The 24,240-nt window shown below is 48.8% G+C and overlaps 1 protein-coding gene across 1 annotated transcript in view; it reads left to right on the plus strand.

The window, feature by feature from the left end:
- The first annotated feature begins 6,788 nt into the window (after window positions 1-6,788).
- Window positions 6,789-24,240, plus strand: part of LOC137669483 (hydrocephalus-inducing protein-like) — a 164,747-nt gene continuing 147,295 nt past the window's right edge. The window contains exons 1-5 of the mRNA XM_068411584.1: window positions 6,789-6,908; window positions 8,045-8,170; window positions 9,821-9,940; window positions 13,365-13,499; window positions 20,430-20,629. Of these exons, the coding sequence (XP_068267685.1) occupies window positions 6,789-6,908; window positions 8,045-8,170; window positions 9,821-9,940; window positions 13,365-13,499; window positions 20,430-20,629 (701 nt within the window). The remainder of the gene's footprint in view (window positions 6,909-8,044; window positions 8,171-9,820; window positions 9,941-13,364; window positions 13,500-20,429; window positions 20,630-24,240) is intronic.

Here is a 24,240-nt window from a genome sequence, read left to right on the forward strand (position 1 = left end):
CTGGCGGGGAGGAGGGAGGCCGGGCTGTGTGGCTGTAGGTTGTGCTCGTCCTCCTGCGGGATCTGTTTCCCTGCAAGGAAGTGATGTGTTCTTTTACATAATTATTTCACACTTTGCATTCCCATGGCTTTTGCCCAGAGCTTGGAGTTTGGGGTGTCCTGGACTGGTTCTTAATGAAATACTGGTGATGCTAGCTATGAAGCAGGAATTAATGTCCAGATACTTGATTTGGAAGTGCTCATTTGCCATCTTATGCAACTGCAGTTTTCCCCTGTAGTGGAAACAACCGGTTCTGTTTTCCTAGTTGCAGAAGCTTGTCTGGCCTTGAAATGAGGGATCTGAGCAAAACTCAGCAGGCATTGACCTCCCTTTAGCCCTGGGTCAGACCCTGCCCAAGAGGCACCCAGGTGAAATGCATCTGTTTGAGTGGGGCACAGGTGGATGGAGCTCAGAGCCCAGCTGGAGCTGCTGAGGGAGGGAGGGAGGGGAAGCCTGGCTTCAGGAAGGGGTTTAGAGCTGTGTGTGTTAGGCTGTGCTTGTTGGGGTTTATTTATTGCAGTGCTTCCCTGAGAAGTGGTGAGGTTGGCTGGGCTGGTTTGTGCTGAGAGCCCTGCCATGGGCAGGCTGGGAGGTGCAAGATGCCAGCAAAGCAGGTGAGCTGGCTGAGCAAATGATCGCAGAGTGTGCAGGAGAGAAGAGCATACAGTCCTTTGTGAGGGCAGCACTGGCACCTCTGAGGGTTGTGTGTGACTTGATTTTTAGGCTATTTTGACACGCTGGGTGTTTCCAGGTGGCGTGTGGGGCTTTCTGTGATCAGTCCTGCATGCTGGCTTGCTTTATCCTAGACCTGTGAGAAACACTCTGGATTGTGCCTTGCATTTCTGTGATTGCTGCTCTATTCCAGGATGACACAGCCAGGGATGTGGCTGTGCTGGGGCTGGGTGTGTTGGAGGCAGTTTGCATGTTTGCTGTGGCCATCGTACGCTTGCCTTGAGCTGCTGTTGGTGCTCTGAGCTAAGGCACTGCCAGCCAGTCCCCTCTGGTGCCTGTGCCCCAAGGTCTGAGGGAAGTGCAGCTGGTTTATGCTGTCCTGGAGTGGGAGCGGGTGGGCAGGAGCTCCCTGCCGAAGCTGTGTGAGCTTTTGAAGCGGTTTGGCAGGCCTGGGCTCTTGCGCTGCTTTCTGGGGCTGCCCTGCCCTGAGCCGGCAGCCGCTGCGCTGGAGCAGGGGGGCCGCAGGCAGCCCCCGCTCCTCTGCCGGGCCCGGGTGGGTGCTGCTCATCCCTGGGGCCCTCTGCCCCCGTGTCCGTTCTGAAGCCGTTCCCTGTCCCCTTGGCGTCCCGGCTGTTGCCACGGTGGTGTTGGGGCTGGCCCGGAGGCCCCGTTGCCTTGGAAATGAGGGCAACGGCCCAAGGGGCAGCAGGGTCCCAGCGTGTCAGTGTGCCCCTGAGTCCCTCGAGGAGTGGGGAAGGTAGGGCGTGCTGGTGACCGCCCCCGTGCTGGGGAGACGGTGGCTGTCCCCAAAATCCTAAATTTCTTCCTTCCTTCCCATGGGATGCAGGTGTGATGGCATCCAGGCTGTGGGTTAAATGTGGAGGGGATGGAGGCTGCCTGCCCCGCTGCTGCTGGTCTTGCCCTCCTCATCTTGCACGTGGGCTTTTGGATGTTTTGGCTTTAAATCTTTGTGTTGCTCAGTCTGTAAATGAGGGATGAGATGATTTATTCTTGCTCTGTCTATAAAATGCTGTGAAGGCTTATGATGAAAAATGCAACAGATGGCCTAGCTAGAAGCGACTGCAAAGTTAATTCACCCTGACTGTCCTTTCCTTGTGTTTTAAATCCAGAGGTGATTTTCTGAGAAGCAATTCCTGTATACATCTAGGGACGATACAAAGGCTAGACTGCTCCAGGAGGGCGCAGGTTGCTAATAACACGTTGTCCAGCCTTGCCCCTTGTCTGAAGGATGGGAGATAACTCTGTGAAGCCAAATTCTCCTTTGTAACACGTCAGGGTTACAGGCAGTGCTGTAGTATTGCAGTAGTAATCCAGTGAGTACAGAGTATTGACTGTTCTGGCAGCCAGGGATGTGTGTGTGCTGGATAATCGGGTAGGAGGCTGGAGCCAGGCAAGGTGAGGTTGGGGCTTGTATTCCTGCCTCTGCTTTTGGTTGTTTAACTGCGTCTAGTTTGGCATCTTTGAATTCGGTTAATGTTTATGTTCTTCCAGAGAGTGAAACTCTGTGAGAACTGGGCACGAGTACACATAAGTACTTCACTGAGGAGGTTTTGCAGATTGCCATTAAACCAGCTTGGCTTGGCTTGAGGTTCGTAGGAGCATTTCAGAGAGCTGTGCTGATGCCTGACCTCTCGGTCAGGCTGGTGAAGGCAGCTGGTCAGGATGTGAACATGGCCCTGCTGTGCACTGCGAATTGGTGCTGCAGAAGCCAAGAGGTGGTTCGGAAGGGGAAGGCGGATGGTTTTTAGGGATGCTGGCAGTGCCAGCTTGGGTGTGCAGGTAAATGGCAGATTAACAAATCCTTGTGTGTCAGCAGAGCAGAGGTTTGTGTGCTTTGAGCCCCCAGGGAGTACAGAATTGCTCATTTCATCTTAGCTCTCCTTTGCAGACTAGTGTAAGTGGCATGTGCAAGCATTTGCTGTGCAGTGAGATATCGCATGTAGAACAATCTGACATCCATAGGAGTCTTCCTATGATTTGCATTATCTTTGGATGAGTTCTTGGCAGTAGCTACTAAAGAGTGGTCCTGCTTCGCTAACCTGCTACCCTGGATTCACCATGGCAGAGTCAGCTCTGACCCCACGTGTGGCTGCTTGTTCCTGTCCTGGGGATCTGTTAATAGTCCTTTGGTTTCTGCTTTTCCACTCCAAATTTGCTGTCTGTATGGAAACTCTGGTGCTTTGCAAACCAAAATGAAATGTGGTCCAGATGCCAGGAAAAAAAAAAAAAGAATAAATAAAAAGGGAGTTGCAAAGGCAGGATAACAGAGATGAGATGCTGGGAGAGGCAGTTGGGAAAGGGAAAACAGTACAGTAAATATGTAAGGCAGGAGCCACAGTTGTAAATTACAGTGTGTGGAGCTGTGGAATCTCCAGCAGACCCTTGGAAGGGACCTTGGTCCACCTCCCTGTCAGCTGCAAGTTGAAGTTTATTAAAAGAAATAACAGGGAGGTTTAACACTAGGCTCCTATTAATTGTCTCAGCTATAGGAGAGCTTTTGTAATAGATTGCAGGAGGACAGTACTGAAGTGATAAAAGACAGAGGGACTGGAATATAAAAGTGGCAGGTGAGGCTTCCTGATAGTGAGACTTGATTTAGAAGGCACTCAGCCACTTAGCAGTGGGCTGGAGGGGCAAGAGATTAGTCCTGGAAATTCTGCTGCTCCTTTCCTGGCTTCCTTGAGATGCTGTTTCTGCGGTAATTATAGCTAAGCAGGTGATTTCTAGGCAAGAAATGTGATCTTGCTCCTTAAGCCTGAACAGGACAAGATGATTTACCTGAACAAAATTGTTCAGCAACATCCTGATTCTCGCTTTTAACAGATCTCCTGTCTTACTCTTCCAGCAAAGTGTAATAGAAAGGCAAATTAACCAATTACACCAGAGGGAGATGGTTTGTCTTTGCAGAAGGAAGAAGAAAGAGGATTTATTGTGTATATTGAAGTAAAATTCAGCCACCAGACTGTGCTCCTCCAAGAAGAGCTGGATATTGTGTACTGTAGTGCAGAGCGTGCCAGTGTATCCCCAGCCTTTAAGTTTGGAGGGTGACTGTTTGGTATCAGAGCAGCTCAGAGGCTGGTGCTGCTGCTTCAGCACAAGTGACGCGGGGTCCCTTGAAATAAGAGCGCTGGCATGTGGCATAGTGACAGCCGCAGGATCTATGTGGACATGGAGCTGTGCCTTTACGTGAAACTTCCCCTTTTTTTTAATGTCCGTTAAGAAATTACCCTTAAGGAGCCGTTCCCTCCCCCCTTGGCGTCCCGGCTGTTGCCACAGTGGTGTTGGGGCTGGCTGGGAGGCCCCGTTGCCTGGAAACGAGGGCAACGGCCCAAGGGGCAGCAGGGCCCCAGCCGTGTGAGCCCCTGCGCCCCTCGAGGAGTGGGAAAGGTAGGGCGTGCTGGTGACCGCCCCTGTGCTGGGGAGATGGTGGCTGTGTCCCCAAAATCCTAAATTTCTTCCTTCCTTCCCATGGGATACAGGTGTGATGGCATCCAGGCTGTGGGTTAAATGTGGAGCGGACGGAGGCTGCAGTGTTAGGAGATGTAACTGTGACCTTGTCTGGGCTGATAAGCAGGACGAAGGAATGGCTTTGGCCTTCTGTGTCTGCCTGGGAGGGTAGGAAGGTTTGGGCTGGAAAAATAGATGGTGAATTCAATGGCACAAGTGCAGCCAAGCATCGGAGCAGGGCTGTTGGGGTTGATGAGAGCAGACTGAGGTCAGGTTTGGCATTTGGGTGCTGAGGTCCTTGCAAGCCTTGTCTGGGTTTCGTGTCACTTCTACCACGTATCTCCATGAAGATACTTGGGGGCTGACAGTTTCCCTTGCTAAGGACCTGAGGCTTCTCTGGCAAGTGCTCTCAGCATGAACCCTGGCTCCAGGTGTGCTGTTTGCCTGCAGCAGGCAGGAGTCACTTCTGTGCTGAGCAGCTGAGGCTCTACCATTGCTTGTGAGGTGTGGGAGCTGTTGGGAAGGAGCACAAGGTGTTTGCCCTGTGAGTGCATCTCAGACCAAGCGCAAGAGACTTGATGGGTCTCATGTTGACATCTGTCTCCAAGTTCTGCCTTCTGAGATGCATCATCCACCATCTAGTTTCCTTCCCTTATAGCACTTCCTTCTGTCTTGGTGCCTTGAGCGCACAAGGGTGTCACATCTGAGGTTTCTTTGTTTGAGCTCTCCAGTTTCCACTGAGATTTGTGGCTGGACACCCTGTGGGAGATGTTTTGGAGCGAGTTTCTGCAGGCTAGCTGGCTGGAGAGCCAGTTTGTTTTCAGGGCTCAGATCCTCCCTGGCTGGATCGTAAACCCCCAAATAATGAATGTCAGTTTTCAAACCGAGGGTTCCTTGTTCCCAGCCAGGTAGATGATAGTTCAGTTCGCCTTTGGCCGAGAGTCTCCTGAGAAGCTTTTGTTTATAGCGTATGTCATGCTGAAAATGCGTGAAGCTCCCTGGCAGCTGAGATGCTCTTGTAAGCTGGGTGTCCTTGGCTGGTGTGTGTGTGTGTAGATGTGCGCACAGTTAATTGGAACAAGCTCATCAGATGGGTATTCACCAGGTGCAACAACAGAGGACACCCCAAAGATATTGTTGGAGCTGTGGCAACACGGTGATTTGCCTGCTCTCTTTGGCATTGATGTGCTTGGGGTCCTCCCTGGGTGAGCGAGAGAAAAATTAGATTCTTGCTCTGTAAGCCAGTACGGAAACTTCTTCTTTACTCCTTAAACAAAGAAATGATTAGCTTGTCTGCAGGGTCTAAATTAATTTCTCTGAAGCTCGTAGAACACTAACAAATGCTACTCCAAGGCGTACTTTCCAGTGCTGCTGCAATCACTCACTGCCGAGTGAGGTGTTTAAGAAAGAGATGTGCTGCAGTGATTTGCAAGGCTATAACTTTATCAGTGGCATTGTAAACCACCAGAGGAGAGGCCAAGTGGAGCAATTATGACACTGAGAAAGTTCAAGGCAGAAAACATAGTCTCCACTCCAGCCTAGAGCTGAAGAAATCCCGAAGCCACAAATTCTTGAAGATGCATCTGTTCCCTTGGTGTGGAACTGGTTGAGGTGGTAAACCCCCACTCTTACCTGTTAACCCGTGCTCCTTGTAGGATAAGGATGCTGGAGAAGAACTGCCATTAGGATAAAGTCCTAAGTGGTCCTGCTTTCGCATGTGTTGCGTTTGTATTTGAGCTAATTGCTCATGCTCCTTTAATGGATTCATGCTTTTACTTCTGCTCTTAACAGCCTCTAATGGCTGTAGGGAACCTTGAGTTTGGGTGTTAATAAGTGAAAACTAGGGCCCTCATTCTCCATGGAGAAATGATCTTGGGCACTGTGGTAATTTCATGCCTGGAAGGAGTCAGATTTGCTGGATAATTTTTGTAACTTAAACCAGCCAAATTAGCCTTGAGAAACTATAGTTCTTAATCAGAGTATTGAGCTCTCTGCTCCATTAGTTAGAAACATCACCAGGCTCCTCGCACAAAGGGCGGACATTTGATTTGCAGAGTAGGAAAGCGGTCTGAGTTTTGTTAAGGCTCAGGGTAGCAGCAATCCCTGGGTTTAAGGTTGTTTGTAACACTCTGAGCATTTAAGGTCGGGCGTGTGGTCACGTCAGGTCAGCTGCTCTTGCAAAATGAAGCAGCTAAGTGACTTCCTCCTGTTCCCACTGAAAAACTTTTAAAGAGTGATAAAGGACAGTTTGGATATTAATAGAGATGTGGTTAATAATGCCAGTAAATGAGGTTCCAAAAGTAGTGGAAGTGGGGGGGAAAGTGGAAATGCCAGCAGGCCCTGGAGTGTGTTTGTGGCTCGTGGGACTGCACCCCCAGCAAAAGGCTCTTTTGGCTCAGGGAATGTTTGTTCTGGGCTTTTTACTTCTATGAATCTTAACTCTGCTCTTTAAATATAGTCTAATCATGAAACAGAGCGAGGATGCCTTATGTTCTCCACTTACAAAAGATGCCACAGCCTTGAGAGACAGCTGTGTCCTTTGGGTCTGCCATGAACGGGATTCTGGATTTTCACAGTCCTGTTGTTGCTCCTTGCAGGTGACCTGAGACATGGCCACTGTCAAACTCCCTCAATCCATGGGGTCTTTCAGAATGGCTCACAGACTCCAGAGCAGAGCGGTTACGCCTCGTAATCAGAATCTAGTCAGAGAGACAGTCTCGTATGTAACTGTAAGTACCTGCTGTGGCCAGGTAGGAGCTGTTAAGGCTGGAAACTCCCATTGTGTCCCTCTGCCTTCCCCTCCTGTTGTCTAGCAGCACCGTGAGGCCAGACACCACCTCCCCACCTCTTTGCTGCCACGCTTGTGTTGGAGGTGGCTGTCATGGTGCAGTGGGATTTGGACTTTGTGCTGCTTCAGGGAAAATCTGGGGTCTTGCCTGAAAGTGCCACTGGAGCCAAGTTAAATGAATGTACGAGACATTGCACGGGAACAGCTGAAGCATGAGCGTGTGCTTCTTTCCATCCTCTTTGTGCGGGCAGTAATATCTTCTGTCGTGTAGGCGTACTTGGCAGTGCTGCTCTGACCGTCCCTGCCCTCCAGGCAGCTGAGCACGTGGTGGGCTGCTCAAACCCTGCCTGAAGACTTGGGAGACATGGCTGGTCCCAGACAGAACAGGTTCCAAACCAGTTGTTATAGCTCACATCCTGTGTGGAGCACAGATCCAGCCCTGCCAACAGCAGTGGAGTCTGGGCAATTCCTCATTCCCATCCCCAAACGTCCCCTTTGTTGACTGGAGATGACCTAGTGCTGAGGCTCTGTCAAGGAGATATGTCTGCATGCTTCTGTGGAGGGATCTGTGAGGCCAGAAGAGAGGGAAAACAAATGCTAATTAAAAAGAGAACTAAAATTTGGACCCATTCCTTTCCACACCAGTCTTGGCACAACGCTGCTTTTCTGCTTTCCTCTGGCTCACCCAGCAGTGACACCTCCACACGCGTGTTGGTCGTCAGCATTGTGCAAGGATGGGGTTAGGGGATTTCTGGTAATTCCTCCCCACTCTCTTGAAAGGCTCGATCCAGCAAAACTAAAGAGGAAAGAAATGCCCGAAGAGCAGAAATCCCCAAACATGTCACCTCAAATCATGAAGGAGAAGCTAATGGGACAGAGCCACTTGGTTAGAGCATGTGTATTCCGCTCTATATCATTAATTTACTGATGTTAAATATTTCAGTGTGCAACTTAGGGGACTTGCAGGACTGTCCTGGTGGCTGCGATCACAAATTATTCATCAGTGGCACTCGAACAAGAAAAGCCTTTCTGACCAAAGGCATTTCTGTAGCTCTTTGCTGATGTTTTGCATTTCAGCTGACTCCCTCCACCTTCCTGAAGGAGATGTCTCTTACCACCGAGCAGAGGCTGGCCAGCACTCGGGAGAGGAAGCTTCCCCCGATTATCCAGCCTCTAGACAGGAGTGAAACCTCCCATCACAAGGTAGCCTTTTCCTGCCCTTTTCCTTGCTGTTTGATGTGACATTTGAAGAGCGTGCGTGTGACAGCCTTGCCTCCAGCTTGTCTGAATACCTCAGCAGCTAGGTCCTGTTGTCCTTTCCAGCTGCTGCTGGTGGTGGAGTTCCTTCTGCTGGGGGAAAGGCAAACTCTTTTTCCCTGTGATGTCCTGATCTGTGCTAAGCCAACATAAATAAGCTCTGCTGAAATCAGAGGGTTTTGCTGGAGTTTAGCTAAAGCACAGTGTTGGGGGAAGGCTGAGGCAGGACACAAAGGCATGAGCTTGCTGTTTTCCACCCTCCCTCTGAAATAGCCACCTCTTGCTTTGGTGTCAAATGCTTGGGGTCATGACTCCCTCAACCGTGGTGGCGTTGGCCTTTGAAGGCTGTAGGCCCTATGGCACTTAAGGTTTAATAACCCAACTGCATTAATGCTTTGGGTTGGAACGATGAGTGGGACCCTTCCAGGGTGTTAGGTTTGCAGGCTGGAGGATCCTGCCAGATACACAGGGGAATCCCCTCGGGTAGAGCGCAGTGGATGCGCTTTATCTGGATCAATGTTTACTTAGATAATATGTTTAAAACTGCTTTTCTTCCAGGACTGCTCAGTATAACACACAATCCAAATGGGTGGATTACCGAGGGAGGCTGTTGAGCAGAAAATTGCCAGCAAGAGACCTGTAACAAATTGGTTAAGGAGTGCCCTAGACAGTACAGGAGGTTGGGAGCGCATCAGATGAGCGCACAAATAACTGCCACTGTGCTGCAGCTACTGGCTTCAGCGTGACTGTGACTTGTGGGGAGAAGCAGGAGACCTGCCTGTGTGTTTTAGGTGGGAGCAGTGCAGCTGGAAGAGGGGAGACAAAGCAGGGAGGAGTTTTCTCAAAGTAATGCCTCTGCTCTGTCAGCAGTCGCTGTTTGTGTATATTTTCAGACATGCTTCTGCAGTGGTGTTAAATAAACCAGCAATAATAAAAAACAATAAAACATCCATTTAAAGCTCCTGAAAAAAAGGAGATACCGAGTCCAGTCTTACTCAAGTTGCCCAGTAATGCTGAGAAAAGAGCTGACCCTTATCGCCAGTCAGCATTCACCTCGCTTGTCTTTTTCCTATCTACAGTGGTCCTTCCTTTTGGGCCTTACCTCCTCTGCTACTGTTCTCTTCTTACTGGTTTCTGGGCTCTATATCAAAAAAAAAGACATTTTGGAATGTGTGAGACTCGATCTCTCTGCCTCAGAGTAAAAGATCCTCCCAAAATTGTCTCCTGTGGAGTCTCCTGTAAATTCTTGGGTTTCACTTGCTCCGTGAGTGCTTGTAGCTCTTTAAGTGCTCTGGAGCTGTGTGACCGCGTTAGCACCGGGCTCTGCTGGAGGTGTAAGCTCTGCCTTGTGTTTTGGAGAAGGAAACCTGGAGAAACACCTACCCAAAGAGTTTCTTAGCTTGAGCCTGCTCAGCGTGGTCCAGAAACCTTTGATCAGCTCAGAACACAGGTGGGTGAGCTACTGTTTCCCTAGCATGAGCTGGGCAGATGTACCCACCAAGAGACTGTACTTCACTGGAGATCAATGTAGGATTCTCATTCATGAATCTTTCTCCCAGCAGCTGAACCTCTTACTGTTCTGTCTTGCATCTCCAGTTCTCGTCGGTTGACCGGGAACAGAGCTTGTTTCAGCCTTTTCCATCAGAGGTGGTATTTCAGAACTACATCCCCTTCGAGGTCTACGAAGTGCCACTGGTTCTGAGGAACACAGACAAGGTAAGTGCTGGGACGCGGAGGTTTAACACTGGGCTGGAAGAGGAGAGCGGTGTAATTCCCGTGGTGTACAGCATAGCAAGTTACCAGCTGCAGCACAGCACATCCGGACATAAAATGTCTCACCACCACCTTTATTTTGCAAGATAGTGGAAGTCTTCCCATGCTGGGGATTGTCCCCGTGATTTTGGCCCTGTGTTGGTTGTGTCTAACCCAAAGGAGCTTTTCTAGTCAGCATCCTTCCTCTTGAAAGCCCTAGATTGGTGGGAATGTTGAGGGCTGTCTGGTTCTTGTCTGCTCTCATGCTTTACCTTGAGTGTGCACCACGTCCTGGTGGCTTCTGGGTTTCTGGCAGGGCATCTCTGCCTCTCGCGGCCTGTTTAGCTGCCTCTGTGCAGCTCCCTGTCAAAGCACAGAGGTTGAGTCTTCTCCACTTTTTGCTGGAATAAGTTATAATTAGTGGCATTAGCACGCCAGGAAAGGTGTTTTGAAACAGCAGTGGAAACAGACTGTTTTAGCAGAAGCAGTGAGAGGCCTTTAGGTGCCACTTTAGGCTCCTGGTAAGCTTAATTCAGTTCTGCTCAGGTTCTTCTAAGGCATTGTGGCTCTCTGCTTTCCCTTTGGAGAACCACAGTGCATCCAGAGTGATGTGCTCTTGAAGGTCTCCACCTTTACTTAAAAAAAGAGTGATCGTTTTGAGATTTCCCAAGAAAGTTGAGAAGGGAAAAGCTGAAAAATGTCAGCAATTTTGTTCCACCGTAAAGAGGAAAATTGAGACCTTTTGGATTTCAGCAGGGGAAACATTTGCTTGGATGAAGCATGTGCCAGGAGCAAGCTGGTGGGAAAAGACAGGAGGGAGGAAAGGAGCTGGGTTAGAAAGTGCTCTGGGAGAGACCATTGTACACGCAAGGGTTTCTCTTGACACGTAACAGTGAGTGTACTGGAAGCCGAGAAAGGTCAGAAAAAGAAAGGTGTAGTTAGAGATGCTGTTCTGTGATGAAGAGTAGGATGTATACATGGGAGGAGGGCAGGATGGGGAGGTGGAAGTGTACACGAGAGCAGGTGAATTAACCCCCTCTCCAAATCTGCCTGTTGGGGGAAAACAAACAAGCGGACAAAAAAGGCTGTCAGGGCATGTTGCAGGTGGAGGAACAGCAAGAGAAGTCAACACATATTCTGAGATAACAGGTTTTGACAGAGACATGGTTGAAAATGGAAGAGCCTTTGGCAAGGAAGGATGCAGGCGTGGTCCCTCAGTTGTTCCTGGAGAGCACTGCGCCAGTCCTGCTCTGGCCTTGAGCTTGGGAATGTTGGAAAGATGCAGGGTGGATGCCCATGTGATACTATTGATGTGGTCCACACTGATGCTGGGCACTCTGCCATAGGTATCCTCTTTCCTGGTTAAAACGTGCCTCAGTTTCTCTTTTCCTACTGCTCTGCTTCGTTCCCACTAAGTCTTCTGGCTCCAGCTGCTCCATTATCCATGCAGCACTTCAAAATGTTTGTCTTTGCCAAGGACCAGCCAACAGGCAAACAGTTAATTTGCTCTATTCATGCTTCCTCAAGTGGAAAAGAACATCTGCATCAACATTTCTGCCATTCCCAGTAAAAAATAATAAACTTGTACAGCTGCACCTTGGGATTTGTGTGCCCGACAAGGGGGAGGCAATGTGTGAACTGTTGACTTTTTTTTTCCCCAAAATGAATTAGTTTTGAAGCTAGTAAGACCTCAACCACTGGGACAGCACTGGTGTAAGAGTAAGATCAGCTCTAAGGAAAATCCTTGGCATGTTTAAGCACACAAAGACAGAGATGATAATCCCGAGAGAGGTTATTATATTCCAATCTTGTTGGCTTTTGGTAAGGTCCTGGAGAAAAGCAGCACTGTGCTCTGTCTCAAAGCTTTCTCACCAGTTTCCCAGCTTCCTCTGAGTTATACTGACTTCCACTGCACGGTAGCCTGAGGTTGTCTGCTCCATAAAAATCCAGCAAAGTATATTCCAAATAGAGGGTCTGTAATCACTCAAGTACAGAAGTGCTTCGTTATAGACTTCCTGCTCTTACCTGTGTGCTGTAAAATTGCTTTTCTGCCTTCGAGCTGTGCCTTGCCACCCTCAGAGATGTTCTGGGTGGCTTTTGCTGAAGATCTCAGACACGTGTGCTCATCTCCCAAGGGGCTCAGTGGCCAAAATGTTTGTTTGCAGTGTGAGATTGGCTCCTGGAACTCACTGCCCCAGGGCACTGCTGGGAGCAGAGGGCCTTTGGAGAGTTCAGGGCTGGCTTGGCCGTGGGTTATCAGGCTCGGGTGGGTGGTGCAGAATGAATCTCCATTCTTCCCAGCCCTGTGGGGGTTTGTTGTTTATCAGTGAAACTGCTTGTCAGTCCAAATCACCTGGTTTAGACTGAGATGAGATTTGGTGCTCGGGGGTTGATCTCTGTGTGCTAGGAAATGCCTGTTTGCTCTCTCTGTGCTTGTGGTATCCCAGAGGGCAGAAACTTGCAGTGAGGTGCCTGCAGGGACTCCCGGGGGTGGGGAGGAATACCCAGAAACCTGGCTTGCCTGCACTGGCAGCTGCCTGGCTACAGTCACCAGGGAGCAAGAGCCTCTGGAGAGCTGAGATTGGCTTTTAATAACGAAACCACACCGTGAGTCAGTACTGGCCATGTATCTCAAGGCAGAAAATGCCTTTGAAGCCCATAATTGATAGGCACAGCCTGGGGGGTCGTCTGGCTTTCCATCATTTTGGCAACTTGACTGCTCTCATCTTCCGCATCAGCCTTTCCTTGCAGAGTATCATGCTTCTCCCTTGCTTCTTCACAGCCCCCTTTAAATTCTCTTAGCCATCTCCTTGTTTCTGGGGTTGTCTCTGACTTCCTACATTCCTCCTTTTGCTCTTCAGGTTTGCTTTTATTCCCAGTAAGGCCACAATGTCTGTGGTCTCCTCTTGCTGGTCTGCCTGCATGACTGTAGCACCGCAGCTTGACTGCCCCACTCAAACCCAGTAGGCTAGAAAGGGAATTTCTTCCTTGCCCCAGTATAACAAATACTGGTTTGTCTTCAGATAATACCTTCTCCCTCTTGAGGCGTGATTGCATGGATGTGTGCAGGCAGAAGCAAGCAGGTTCTTTGGGCTTATTGAATATGGGGATGACTTGATTCAGGTATGATATCTACATACTGCTGGTGTCTTACCTGCTTGGTGATTCCTTCAGAGCAGGGCATTGCCCTACTGCCTCTGGCCTGGACCTATTTTGCCCAGGCAGAACAGATTCAAGTGCATCCTTGTGTGTTATGTGCACGTACCTCAAGCTAAAAGTGCTTTGGAAAGGTGGTTAAGGAAGGATGTCACCAGGGCATGGCCAGGTCTTTTCTCCCCATGCCTTCCGTATGAGTGGCATAACCATAGTTTCATGTCTTTCCTTGCAGATTCCTCAGCTGGTGAAGGTTGTCTTGGAGAACTCACCTTACTTCAAGTTGAGCGGCCCCAATGGTGTGTGCCGTAAGGTAGCACCTGGCATGACTTCAACTTTCCGCATCGTTTTCAGCCCTGAGGAGAAGAGGGTGAGTGTGGAGGGCCCAAGAGGTTGTGCCTTCAGTGGAAGCTGAAGCTGCAGGGCTGGATTCAGAACAGGGCACCTGGTGTGGGCTTTGAGGAACTGTCCTGGTTTCAGTGGGGTTGCACTGGATCTAGAACTGGGGGAAGCTCTTTCCCCATGGTGAAGATGATGCTCTCATAGGCTGGAGGCTCTTCTATGTTTCAGACTGGTTTTATCCTTCAGTGCTGGAACGTTTAATGTAACGGTTATTGGCGTCAGGGATGAGGGAGTCTATTGTCTGTGGTGGGGGTGGCCTCTCAAGGTGTTGGTTTCTATGGTCTGTCCATTGCTGCATAATTATGGGTTTACTCCACTAATTATAAATACAAAAGTCTGTTTAAAAGTGAGGACCACCACCTTTGAAAACTGGAGTCACCTTCATATGTATCACGTTGGATAGAGCAGCGAGACAGCTGAACATTAGGTCTGAAGGCATCACTTTTTCTGCACACTGGTCATAGCCCACGCCCTGCTGTGGGGTCTGCTCCAGGCTGTGGTCAGGCAGTCTGCAGCGAGTCACAGCTTGGCATTGCGTGGTGCTGTTGGCCCCTGCAGCATGGCCTGACGGGCTGTGCTTTCTCTCCCTGCGCTTTCTTGAGCATTCGCGAGGGAAGATGCAGATGGAACAGCAGGAAAATGGCAGGGAGGGCTGTTGATAAGATGTTTACCCATTTCTCTGCCTCAATGGGGTTTAATTATTATGGAAAATACTGGAGGAACAAATAGATCCAGAGGGCTTTTCTTTGCCATCTGGCAGCCCCTTCCCTGCCTCACGCTGGACTGGAGCAAAGATGATGCTCTTTCATACCCTCTGTGTTCAAGCCTTGCAGCTGTGCTGTCCCCGAGGATACTCGCCTGCCTGCGATCCAGCTGCGAGGGTAGGGGAGAGGGAGTGCTGTGCACGTGGCAGGGAGCCAGCCTGGCACACACACACTGAGCTCTGGATGTCCTTAGCTCAGCGGGAGGTTGGTGTGCTGCAGATGGCACTGAGATATCTGCCTGAAAGAGAATGTGTAGGAATAAACGGGCAGGTACAATCTGCAGGCAGCCACGTCACCCCAGAGCCCGAGGTGTGGCTGTGTCTTCATGCATGTTGTTGTGGTTGCTCTGTCAGCTGGCACCTATTCTGTGTCAAACGTGCAATGGTTTTGCTTGGAGGTTTGAACATCAGTGCTGTGGCCCTGGCAAGTCTGATTCTCAGTGCTGTGATGGGAAGGGTCAGTGCTGTTACCTGGAGGCTTGTTAATACACAGCCGGATTTAGTGCATGGCATGGAAGGGAGGAAGCATTGCAGGGAAACAAAGACGGGCAGGCTGACCCTGCCACCAGCATCTGCTGCCTCTGAGAACTGTTCTTCACATGTCTTCCTTGGAGAGGCAAGGGTAGGGGATGGCTCTGAGCCTGCTGATGCTTCTCCACCTGGCCAGAGGTACAAGATCTCTTTGGGCAGAGCTGTTTTCTCATCTTCCATTTGCTGCTTAGATTTAGTGTAATGCTTTCTCCTACCCTCAAACAGCGTGGATATAGAAAACTGAAGAGGAAATGCCCTGTGGTCCCTGGCTCCCCGTGCTTGTGAAAGAATGTGTTCCTTCGAAGGGACTGAGAAATTATTTAAAGTCATTAATATTTAGGGTAAAAATTATGTTGGCCTAGGGCAGTTCTCGTTACTACCCAAGTGACACAAGAGCTTAATCTCACTGAGGTAGGCTTTGCAAAGTACACTGGTGCTTTTAAAATATGATTTATTAGTATTAATTAGTGTTCATTTTTGGAGTGGAAGAGGTAAATTGGTGCCCATGAAGGGCAAAGTGCTGCTCTTCAGGTTTAGAGAGGCAGCAGAGCAACACGAACATCACCACAAGCAGAAGCAGGGTGAGATAACCCCCAGAGCACTCATGTCCTGTACTTTGTCCCTTGTCTTGCCCTTGAACTGGTGAGTGTATGGCATAGGGAGCTCTGCCAGCGAGAGGTCCTCTGCACAGCTTCAGCGACCCCCCAGTTTCTGCTGGCCTGGGTTTTGTGCTCCTCGCAGGGGTTGTGCAGGGCATCGGGAGAGGGCTGGATACTGCTCAGTGAGGAGCACCTGGGGGTTGATACAGCAGAATCAGAATTTTGTACAAATCAAATATTTTGTCTTGTACTTGATGGGAGTGTGAGTCAGCGAAGTACCAGAGTGCTGTGGCTCAGCTAGAAACGCATCAATAGTGTGGTCAGGAGGTGCCCAGCACCTTGCAAACCCCTGAGCAAAGTGGCAGGCTTTGGGAGAGGGATCTGTAAAGCCACTTGCGTTGGGATTGCAGTTGCTTGGGTGCAGAATATCTGTGTCTTAGTTGTGGAAGGCTTATGAGTGCTGCCTTTGAACAGCCTCTACAGCTCTGCTGCTCCACGATCCACAGGGATTGTGGATAACCCAGTGAACTGGGGTGCAGGTACGAACCCCTCTGCCAGGGTTGGAGAGTTTTCCTGTTGTGGAGCTGGTTTATATAATTCTCTTGCTTTGAATCTGTTCTTCCCTGGGGTAAGTCTGATTTCGGCGAAGTCACTTCTGATTCAAGGGGGTAAAATTGTGCCTAAGCCCTAAATAAAAGGACCATGTGAGTTGTTAGTGGCTGAAATGCCATGTGCCACGTAGCCCTTTCTTGAAAAATGAGCAGTTTCCTATTGTCTCGCAGTCATTTGGGAATGTGCCACATGGTTGGACTGTCAGAAAGCAAATAAAGAGCTGACACGTCTCTTTGTTTATTGGCACTTGCGTTATAAATATGAAATGCTAATTTTTCTGCTGGGCAACATTTCCCATTAGCTACTCTTGCTCCTCTGATTTACACACTTGTGTTTTGTGGCTCCGGTTGTACAGTGTGGGTGTTCTCGTGCCACCCTGTGTTCCCGTGTGCCCTCGCATTATGGTCTGACAGTCTCTGCCGAATTGGAAACCACAGTGGAGCTGACTGGCAAATAACCAACAGGCAGGAATACTGACGGTGTGTGCCCTTCAGGCTCATTAATAGATTATCTTAAAGGAAGCAAGAAGCACAGAAAAGCATAGCACAGCTTATTCTGTTCTGTCCTCTTGCTCTGTTTGCTGTAGCAATACGAGGTTTTCAGGCAATACAAGTCGAGTCTGTAAGGTTTGCAGAATTCCTTGCTGATGCCCAGTGGAGACTGAATTAATGTTCATTGATTAATACGGAATATGACAGGATGACGAGTTATTGCATTACTGAAATTAACTCCTTTAACAATTCCATCTCGCCCTGTTAGATGTTTTGTAGCGCACAGCAGCTGTTCCAGGGATACTTTTAAGCTGACTCTTGAAGGGAGGAAAGGGGCAGATGAAGGCAAATGGCCCTGCACAAAATGAACCTGGAGCAAAGTGACTGATTTCAAAGACTCCTGTGAATTGGTAGCTGAGGGAGGCAGGAGCAGGGGTACCCTTCTATCTTCACGCTCCAGTCCCTCCTCTCTTTTAACAGCCCTTATTTTCTAGCCTTTATGGTACCATGGTTTCAGCAGGGAGCTCTCCCTGCTTGACTTACGGTGTTACCGCATACTGCGAGGATCTTTTCTTTGCAGTTGGCTGCTGCAAGGAGTTCAGTGAAGGATTTAGGATCAGTTATGCAGCAAAACTGACATCCGAGTTCAGTGTACTGGGCACTTAGGTTGATATCCCTGTGACAGTAATTACTGTTTGCCTGAGTTTGCAAAGAGCCTGAAGTAACATCTGAGACAAGCAGTTGCTTTAATTTCAGTGGGTGCGAATTCGAATGTCAGTGGTGATGCTTGGAAGGCCAGAGCTTGTAACTTAGTGCTTATCAAGGGAGAGTGAGAGAAGAGGAACCGTTGTATAATCATCTCTTTTCCTTGAAATTGAGAGGAGTTGTATGAAGGCTGAAGTCGTATTTTCATGAAAATCTGTAGTCCGAAGCTGCGTCTAAACACAACAATCTTTAAAGTATAGAAGTGATGCAACCCCTCTCTCCCCAGGCTGGTGTAGTTAGAAACCTGGTTTGAAACAGTCTCAGGGTTTGCACTTGCAAAGTAAAACAAGGCTGTGAACTGGTTTCAGCTGTACCTGTAGACTGTAAGCAAGTGCGTAGCAGAGTCGGTAACCCAGGGCAGTGCTGCAGGGGAGGACTGCAGCCTTTTCCTTCTCCCAGGGGAGGGCGATTCAGCTTTCAAAAGCTTAAGTGACCACGGATTCACAGCAGCCTGAGCAGCCAGCTTCTGCCTAGCACCCCTCCTTTCTTGAGTTTCTCCCCCGTTTGGCCTGAGACTGCGTTCAGCATCGATGCAAGGTCCCACCTTGGGGTCCTAGAGCGTGGTTGAAGGGTCACCACGTTCTGAAGTGCTTTGAGTGAAGCTTTGTATGGGAAAGGGATGTCCCAGGGCGTCCCTGGAGAAAGGGGCTCAGCACACAACGTGGTTGTGCATGAATGGCAAGAGGCAGCTTACTCAAGGTCATGGTTGTCTCTGGAAGGCCAAATCCTTGCAGCTTTGGCTTTGCATACCTGGAGAAGTCCCTTTTCCCATGCATTGCTGTGCAGGTGGTCCCAGCGCCCTGCACCAGCAATGGAGCTGGGAAGGCTGCCAGTGCTTGCTTTTGGAGGGGATTTATTCCTTGGGCTCTTATTTACATTGCTGTTGATCCACTCACTCCTTAGCAATGACAATGGCTTGAAAATTTTTTCCTTTTACTTCCCTCAAATACCTCCAATTGTTGAAGTTTCTTTTTTCTTTATCCCCCCTGCTGATCTGAACTCCTTGCATCCTCCTCTGTCTACCTGGCATCTGGAAGGGAGAGATAAGTAAATATGGCACGCCAAGACTTAATAAGGCACGCAGCTTTCAAGTGGATTTACAATGCCTTTGTAACAGTAGCGTGGCCAAAATAACAACAACAAACAGTAAATAGCATTCTTGATTTGCTGCTGCGGTTTGTGAGGATCTAAACAGTCCAGGATATGAGGTATGCAGATAATAGGTGCTTTAAATTCACATGGGCTGCCCATAGCTTTTATTTTAGAGGGCTTAGGCTGCAAGATTGAGTACTAAATTGCTAATTCAGGAAGACTTGCTGAAAATGAAACGCTCTCCTGAAATGTGATATTCAGTTCTGTAGATTGTTTGCTGCAGTTCCCTTTCTGGTATTTTACCTTCCAATTATGAGAAGCTAAAGCCCTCCTGCAATTTCCAGTGTGAATATTTGAGATGTCAAGAAAAAAAAAATCCTTCTTTATTCTTTTTTACATGTTGAAAGTGACAGTATCTGTTCTGGCAACCTTAAACCCCAGCTGAGCAGGTGGCTGGTGTGCTGAGACAGTGGTTGGTAGGCACTGGGTGTTAGATGGCGTGTGTCTGTGCCTCGTCTGGCTGCCTTAGGTCCCTTCCAGGCTTGGAGAGGATGAGTATGAGAGCAGGAGATCCCAAGCACAGAGGAATCTGAATCTGTTCTGGTTAAGGGAATTTGCTGCTGTGTGCAATCCCTAAATCAAATTTTTTTTTATAAGTGTTGAAGCAGCAAGCAGACAATCTCAAAGGAGGTAAAAGCATCAAGGGGGGAAAAAAAGATCAGGACAGCGAGTGAGTGATAAGAGGCAGAGCTTTTATCAACTCATCGATAAGAGAGCTGTCGGAGGTGATGGCTCCTGGCCCTACTGCAACAGCTTTAGCACTGATTTCAGTGGGGGCAAGGCGATATTTCCAGCACAGTGATGCCACACCGTACATCTGGAGATCGATCTGCTCATCCCTACAGTAAAATGATTGTGGTGCTTTGATTCACCTTCCTGCTGCTAAATGCCAGACAGCTCGCGGGGACTGTATGGCTCTTTTCTGAACAAGCCGATGGCTGGGAATAGCACAGCTGAGTTTGCTCTGCTGGGGAGGTCTAGAATGGTGTTAGCTAAAGAGTTAAGTGAGAGTTAAGAGAACTCTTAACTATACCAGTGTCCCTCATCTGCAGCTTCTGATACCACCTGCCTCAGGTGGGCATGCTAACAAGGCACCGAGTCACTTCTTCTAGAGACCTTCCAAGAGAGGTGTGATTAAGGCATCAACCATGTGAGAATATGCAGCAGAGAGAAAGCAAAGCTGTCGTCTGCATCCCCTGGGGCTAGGATGAGATGTAAAGGGAAATCTGAGACTGGACACAGGAAGAACTCTCTTTAAGTCTAGGGCAGAGCTGGAAGATGCTGCTGAGGGCAGGGGTGGAATTGTTAGTGCTTGTAAGTACTTGGCGAACACCTCTCAAGAATAGGTTGGGTATAGAGCTGAGCCAGCTCTGGGGTGGGGAGATGGGTACAATCACTTTTTAAGGGGGGGTGTTTGTCCCTATAATGCTATGGGAAGGAGTGGGAAATACACATGTACCCTACACTTACCTGACAAAACAATTATCGAGTCAGCTTGTTCAGTATTTCATCTGACTGACTGTTGATCGTGCGTGTGGCAAAGTCCTTTTGAAAATGTACCTGAGCGTCACCTGCCAAGCTTCAGCAAGGTCGCTGCGTTGCTGGGATTGGAGTTAGTGCTGGGGCACAACTGGGTTCTTCATGGTCCCTTTAACAGTCTGCAGGGGTGATGGAAGCAGGTTCTTGTTACTGCTGTAATCCCTTACATGACATTACTCTATTTTGGGGCCTCAGAATCAAAGTATCAGATAATTTTGTCTGGTTCTGCCAGCTTGCTGCAAGAGCAGGTGAATCAATGAGGTTGTTGTTTCTTTGCAAGTTAACAGCCCTGTCCAAGTCGTGCTACTGGAATGAAAGGTCATTAAGGTAAAAAGTGCTATTACATTATTGACTGCTACTGTTAGAGTCATGGGAAACATTAGTTTTTCTCCTGCCATGGGGACAGTACTAAATGCACTGTGCTGAGATTGTTTCTTTCCTTGCAGGATTACTCCCACCAGCTCATCTGCATCACAGAAAGGGAAAAGTTTGTGGTGCCAATCCGAGCTATAGGTGCCCGAGCTGTCCTGGACTTCCCTGATGAGCTGAACTTCTCTGTCTGTCCAGTCAAGTACAGCACCCAGAAAACTCTGCTCATTCACAACACTGGCAATCGGGAGGCCCGCTACTCCATCAGCACTCCGAGGTAAAGAGGCTCAACATTTTGCTTGTCCAAAACTCTTGGGTGACAATGTGGTTGGTAAACAGTAACAAAAAGGAACCAGAGCATCTGAGCTGCTGTGTTGCAGCCATAGCTGGAAATTAGAATCATTTTGGTTGGAAAGGACCTTTAAGGTCATCGAGTCCAAGCGTTATGGCACTAAGTGAAGTGGGCATCACACATGGGTTTTGCAGTTGCTTACAGTGTTTTAAGCGTGATATAACCTTTGATAAAACTCTGCAAACTGCAGCAAAGTGTTATGCTGCAATGATGTGTCTCCAACACAGCGTCTAGCAAGGCTAATCCTGTTAGAGTGAAAGCAAAAATGCAGGAAGGCAACTTGACTGCCCTTAGGCTGTACAAGGTACTGCATGGAAGATAGCAGCTCTAGGAGCTCTGTTCATGTAGACCAAATACAGTGTCAGGCCATGGCCAGCTCTGAGAAAGAGACATGTAAGAATTTCTCAGCAGCTGTGTCTGTATTAACAAGTGTGGTCAGAGATCGTAGGTGAAAGCAATTGGTGTTGAGGCCCCGACAATAAGACTGTGTGGTCCAGGAACTTTGTTTTCCAGTAGGTTTAGTCAGGTCCCTGGACCAAATATTCTTAAGTAGAATGAACTTGTAAGTGGAGATGAGCAGGCACTGGCTTCAAAACTGCACTACAGCCCCAAACCAGAATGGTTGTGAGGGCACAGGCAAAAAGTGCAGCAAATCTCTGGGGCATAGGTCGGGGGCTCTTTTTCTTCTAGAGCTTTCTCTCTCACAGATTTCCTGGAGAGTGCTAGAACATGTTAGCAGCTGGCTTGCAGCCTCCTGATCATAAGTACCTTCTGAAGTGGTTACATACCACTATCAGCCAAATACACCCATTCTCTGGGGGGCCACAAGTGTGTGGTATTCCCGTGGTCCCCTGATCAAATGCCTGATTTGAATTGTGTTGTGGACAGCCTGTACTGCTCCCTTTGGCTTCAAAAGACAGTCACCAGTTTTCCAGTTTGAACTGGAGAGGGTAATGCCTTTTAGACACCGCATCTGCAAGGAAACCGGTTCAGTTGGCTGGTAATGAGTTGAGAGTTGCTTGGTCGCAGAGGTCTTGGTGTAGGAGCTGAGGTCAGGAATGCAGCAAAGACCTGCTCTCTGACTTGGGGCACCTGAGTTGCCTCGATTCCTTTCCCAGGAAAACAGGGCTCAAAAGAAGACTTTTTCCTTTTCTCCTGTGAAATGTGAGGGTCCAAGAGGAGCTTCCACCAAAGCCTGGCCAGGCTATTTAAGCAGGCTTCTAGGATGCTATTTAAGCAGGCTGATTCTTTTCACTGTGGAAAATACGTAGGCAGGAACTTGTAAATCACTGTACAGTTTTCCTCTGGGATTTCCAGATGTAGTTGTCACCACCAAAATAAATACCCAGTAAAGTCTAGCATCTTTTTGTGATGTACTTGCTGACTCTTCTATTGAGTGATACAGCGTATGTTGAATCCTGCTTAATATGGATTTTAAGTGTTTCTGAGCTTCAGCAATTAAATATTTCAGTCCTGATTTTCAATAAAGAAATGGGAAGTGTTACAGAAGTTTTATTTCAAACTACACAAAGAACAAGAATTCTGAATAACGGGATTGCGTGTGTACGGAGATCAAAAGCTGATATGATTTCACAGAATCACAGAATGTTCGGGATTGGAAGGGACCTCGAAAGATCATCTACTCCAATCCCCCTGCCGGAGCAGGATTACCTGGATCATGTCACACAGGAACGCGTCCAGGCGGGTTTTGAATGTCTCCAGAGACGGAGACTCCACAACCTCTCTGGGCAGTCTGTGCTAGTTACCCTCACTGTAAAGAAGTTTTTCCTCATATTTATGTGGAACCTCCTGTGTTCCAGCTTGCACCCATTGCCCCTTGTCCTGTCAATGGATGTCACTGAGAAGAGCCTGGCTCCATCCTCATGACACTTGCCCTTTACATATTTATAAACATTAATGAGGTCACCCCTCAGTCTCCTCTTCTCCAAGCTAAAGAGACCCAGCTCCCTCAGCCTCTCCTCATGAGGGAGATGTTCCACTCCCTTAATCATCTTCGTGGCTCTGCGCTGGACTCTCTCTAGCAGTTCCCTGTCCTTCTTGAACTGAGGGGCCCAGAACTGGACACAATATTCCAGATGCGGCCTCACCAGGGCAGAGTAGAGGGGGAGGAGAACCTCTCTTGACCTGCTAACCACACCCCTTCTAATACACCCCAGGCTGCCATTGGCCTTCCTGGCCACAAGGACAAATTGCTGGCTCATGGTCATCCTGCTGTCCACTAGGACCCCCAGGTCCCTTTCCCCTACGCTGCTCTCCAACAGGTCTGTCCCCAACTTGTACTGGTACATGGGGTTGTTCTTGCCCAGATGCAGGACTCTACACTTGCCCTTGTTACATTTCATTAAATTTCTCCCCACCCAACTCTCCAGCCTGTCCAGGTCTCTCTGAACGGCAGCATGGCCTTCTGGGGTGTCAGCCACTCCTCCCAGTTTGGTGTCATCAGCGAACTTGCTGACAGTGCACTCTATTCCCTCATCCAAGTCATTAATGAATATATTGAATAGTACTGGTCCCAGTACCAACCCTTGAGGGGCTCCACTAGATACAGGCCTCCAGCTGGACTCTGTTTCATTGACCACCACTCTCTGGCTTCTTTCCTTCAGCCAGTTCACAATCCACCTCACTACCCAATCAGCCAGACCACACTCCCTCAGTTTAGCTGCTAATGTATTTCTAAGAAACATTTGTTATTGCCTTTTATGGCAGTGGCCAGATCAAGTTCTAGTTGGGCTTTGGCCCTTCTAATTTTTTCCCTGCATAGCCTCACGACATCTTTGTAGTCCTCCTGAGTTGCCTACTCCTTCTTCCAAAGGTCCCTCTAAACAGCAGCCCAGCCCTCCAGTGTGTCGACTACTCCCCCCAGTTGGGTATCCTCCACCACGTTTCGAGTGCTCCCTCCTGTTGACCAGGCCAGGGTGTCCCCGTGCAGCCCAAGCCCTGAACAACCATGTTCTTATGCGATGACGCCATGGTGTGCCAGAAGTGGTTATTCCAGCCGGTGCTGGGGACTGTACTGTGTGACACATCGTCACTGCATCGCACCACCTCCTTTTGCGCTCTGAGTGCATCTGGACCCTCTACCATATCTGTAAGTGTTCACATTGATGCCTGAGTCTCTTGATAGCAGTGATCAATGGTTGGTTCCTTGCTTGTTGTGCTCTGAGAAGCTGCTCAGCTACCTGCCACCGAGCTCCCAGGTGAGCTCTGTGGTTTGAGTGACCCCAGCAGAAAAGAATTGCCCTCCCAGGTGGCATGACAAGTTGGCCTGAGAATCAGACCACCGCACTGCTCCACAGGCCTAGCAGATCATTAGGTGGCAATTGTCTTTGTACGAATATATTTACAGAGGCTTTCATAAGAGAGGCCGTTCCCCTACTGATGTGAGGGGATTAATTTCCCTGTTGTAGAGGCTATAACAAAAGCTGCATCATTATTAACAGAGGTAGTGAAGCTTTAGTTTAATGTCACTAATTCTTTTGAATGACTTCCATAGTAACTTGATGATTAATTATTGT

This window comes from Nyctibius grandis, chromosome 12 (assembly GCF_013368605.1).
Source record: "Nyctibius grandis isolate bNycGra1 chromosome 12, bNycGra1.pri, whole genome shotgun sequence".
Lineage (NCBI taxonomy): Eukaryota > Metazoa > Chordata > Aves > Nyctibiiformes > Nyctibiidae > Nyctibius > Nyctibius grandis.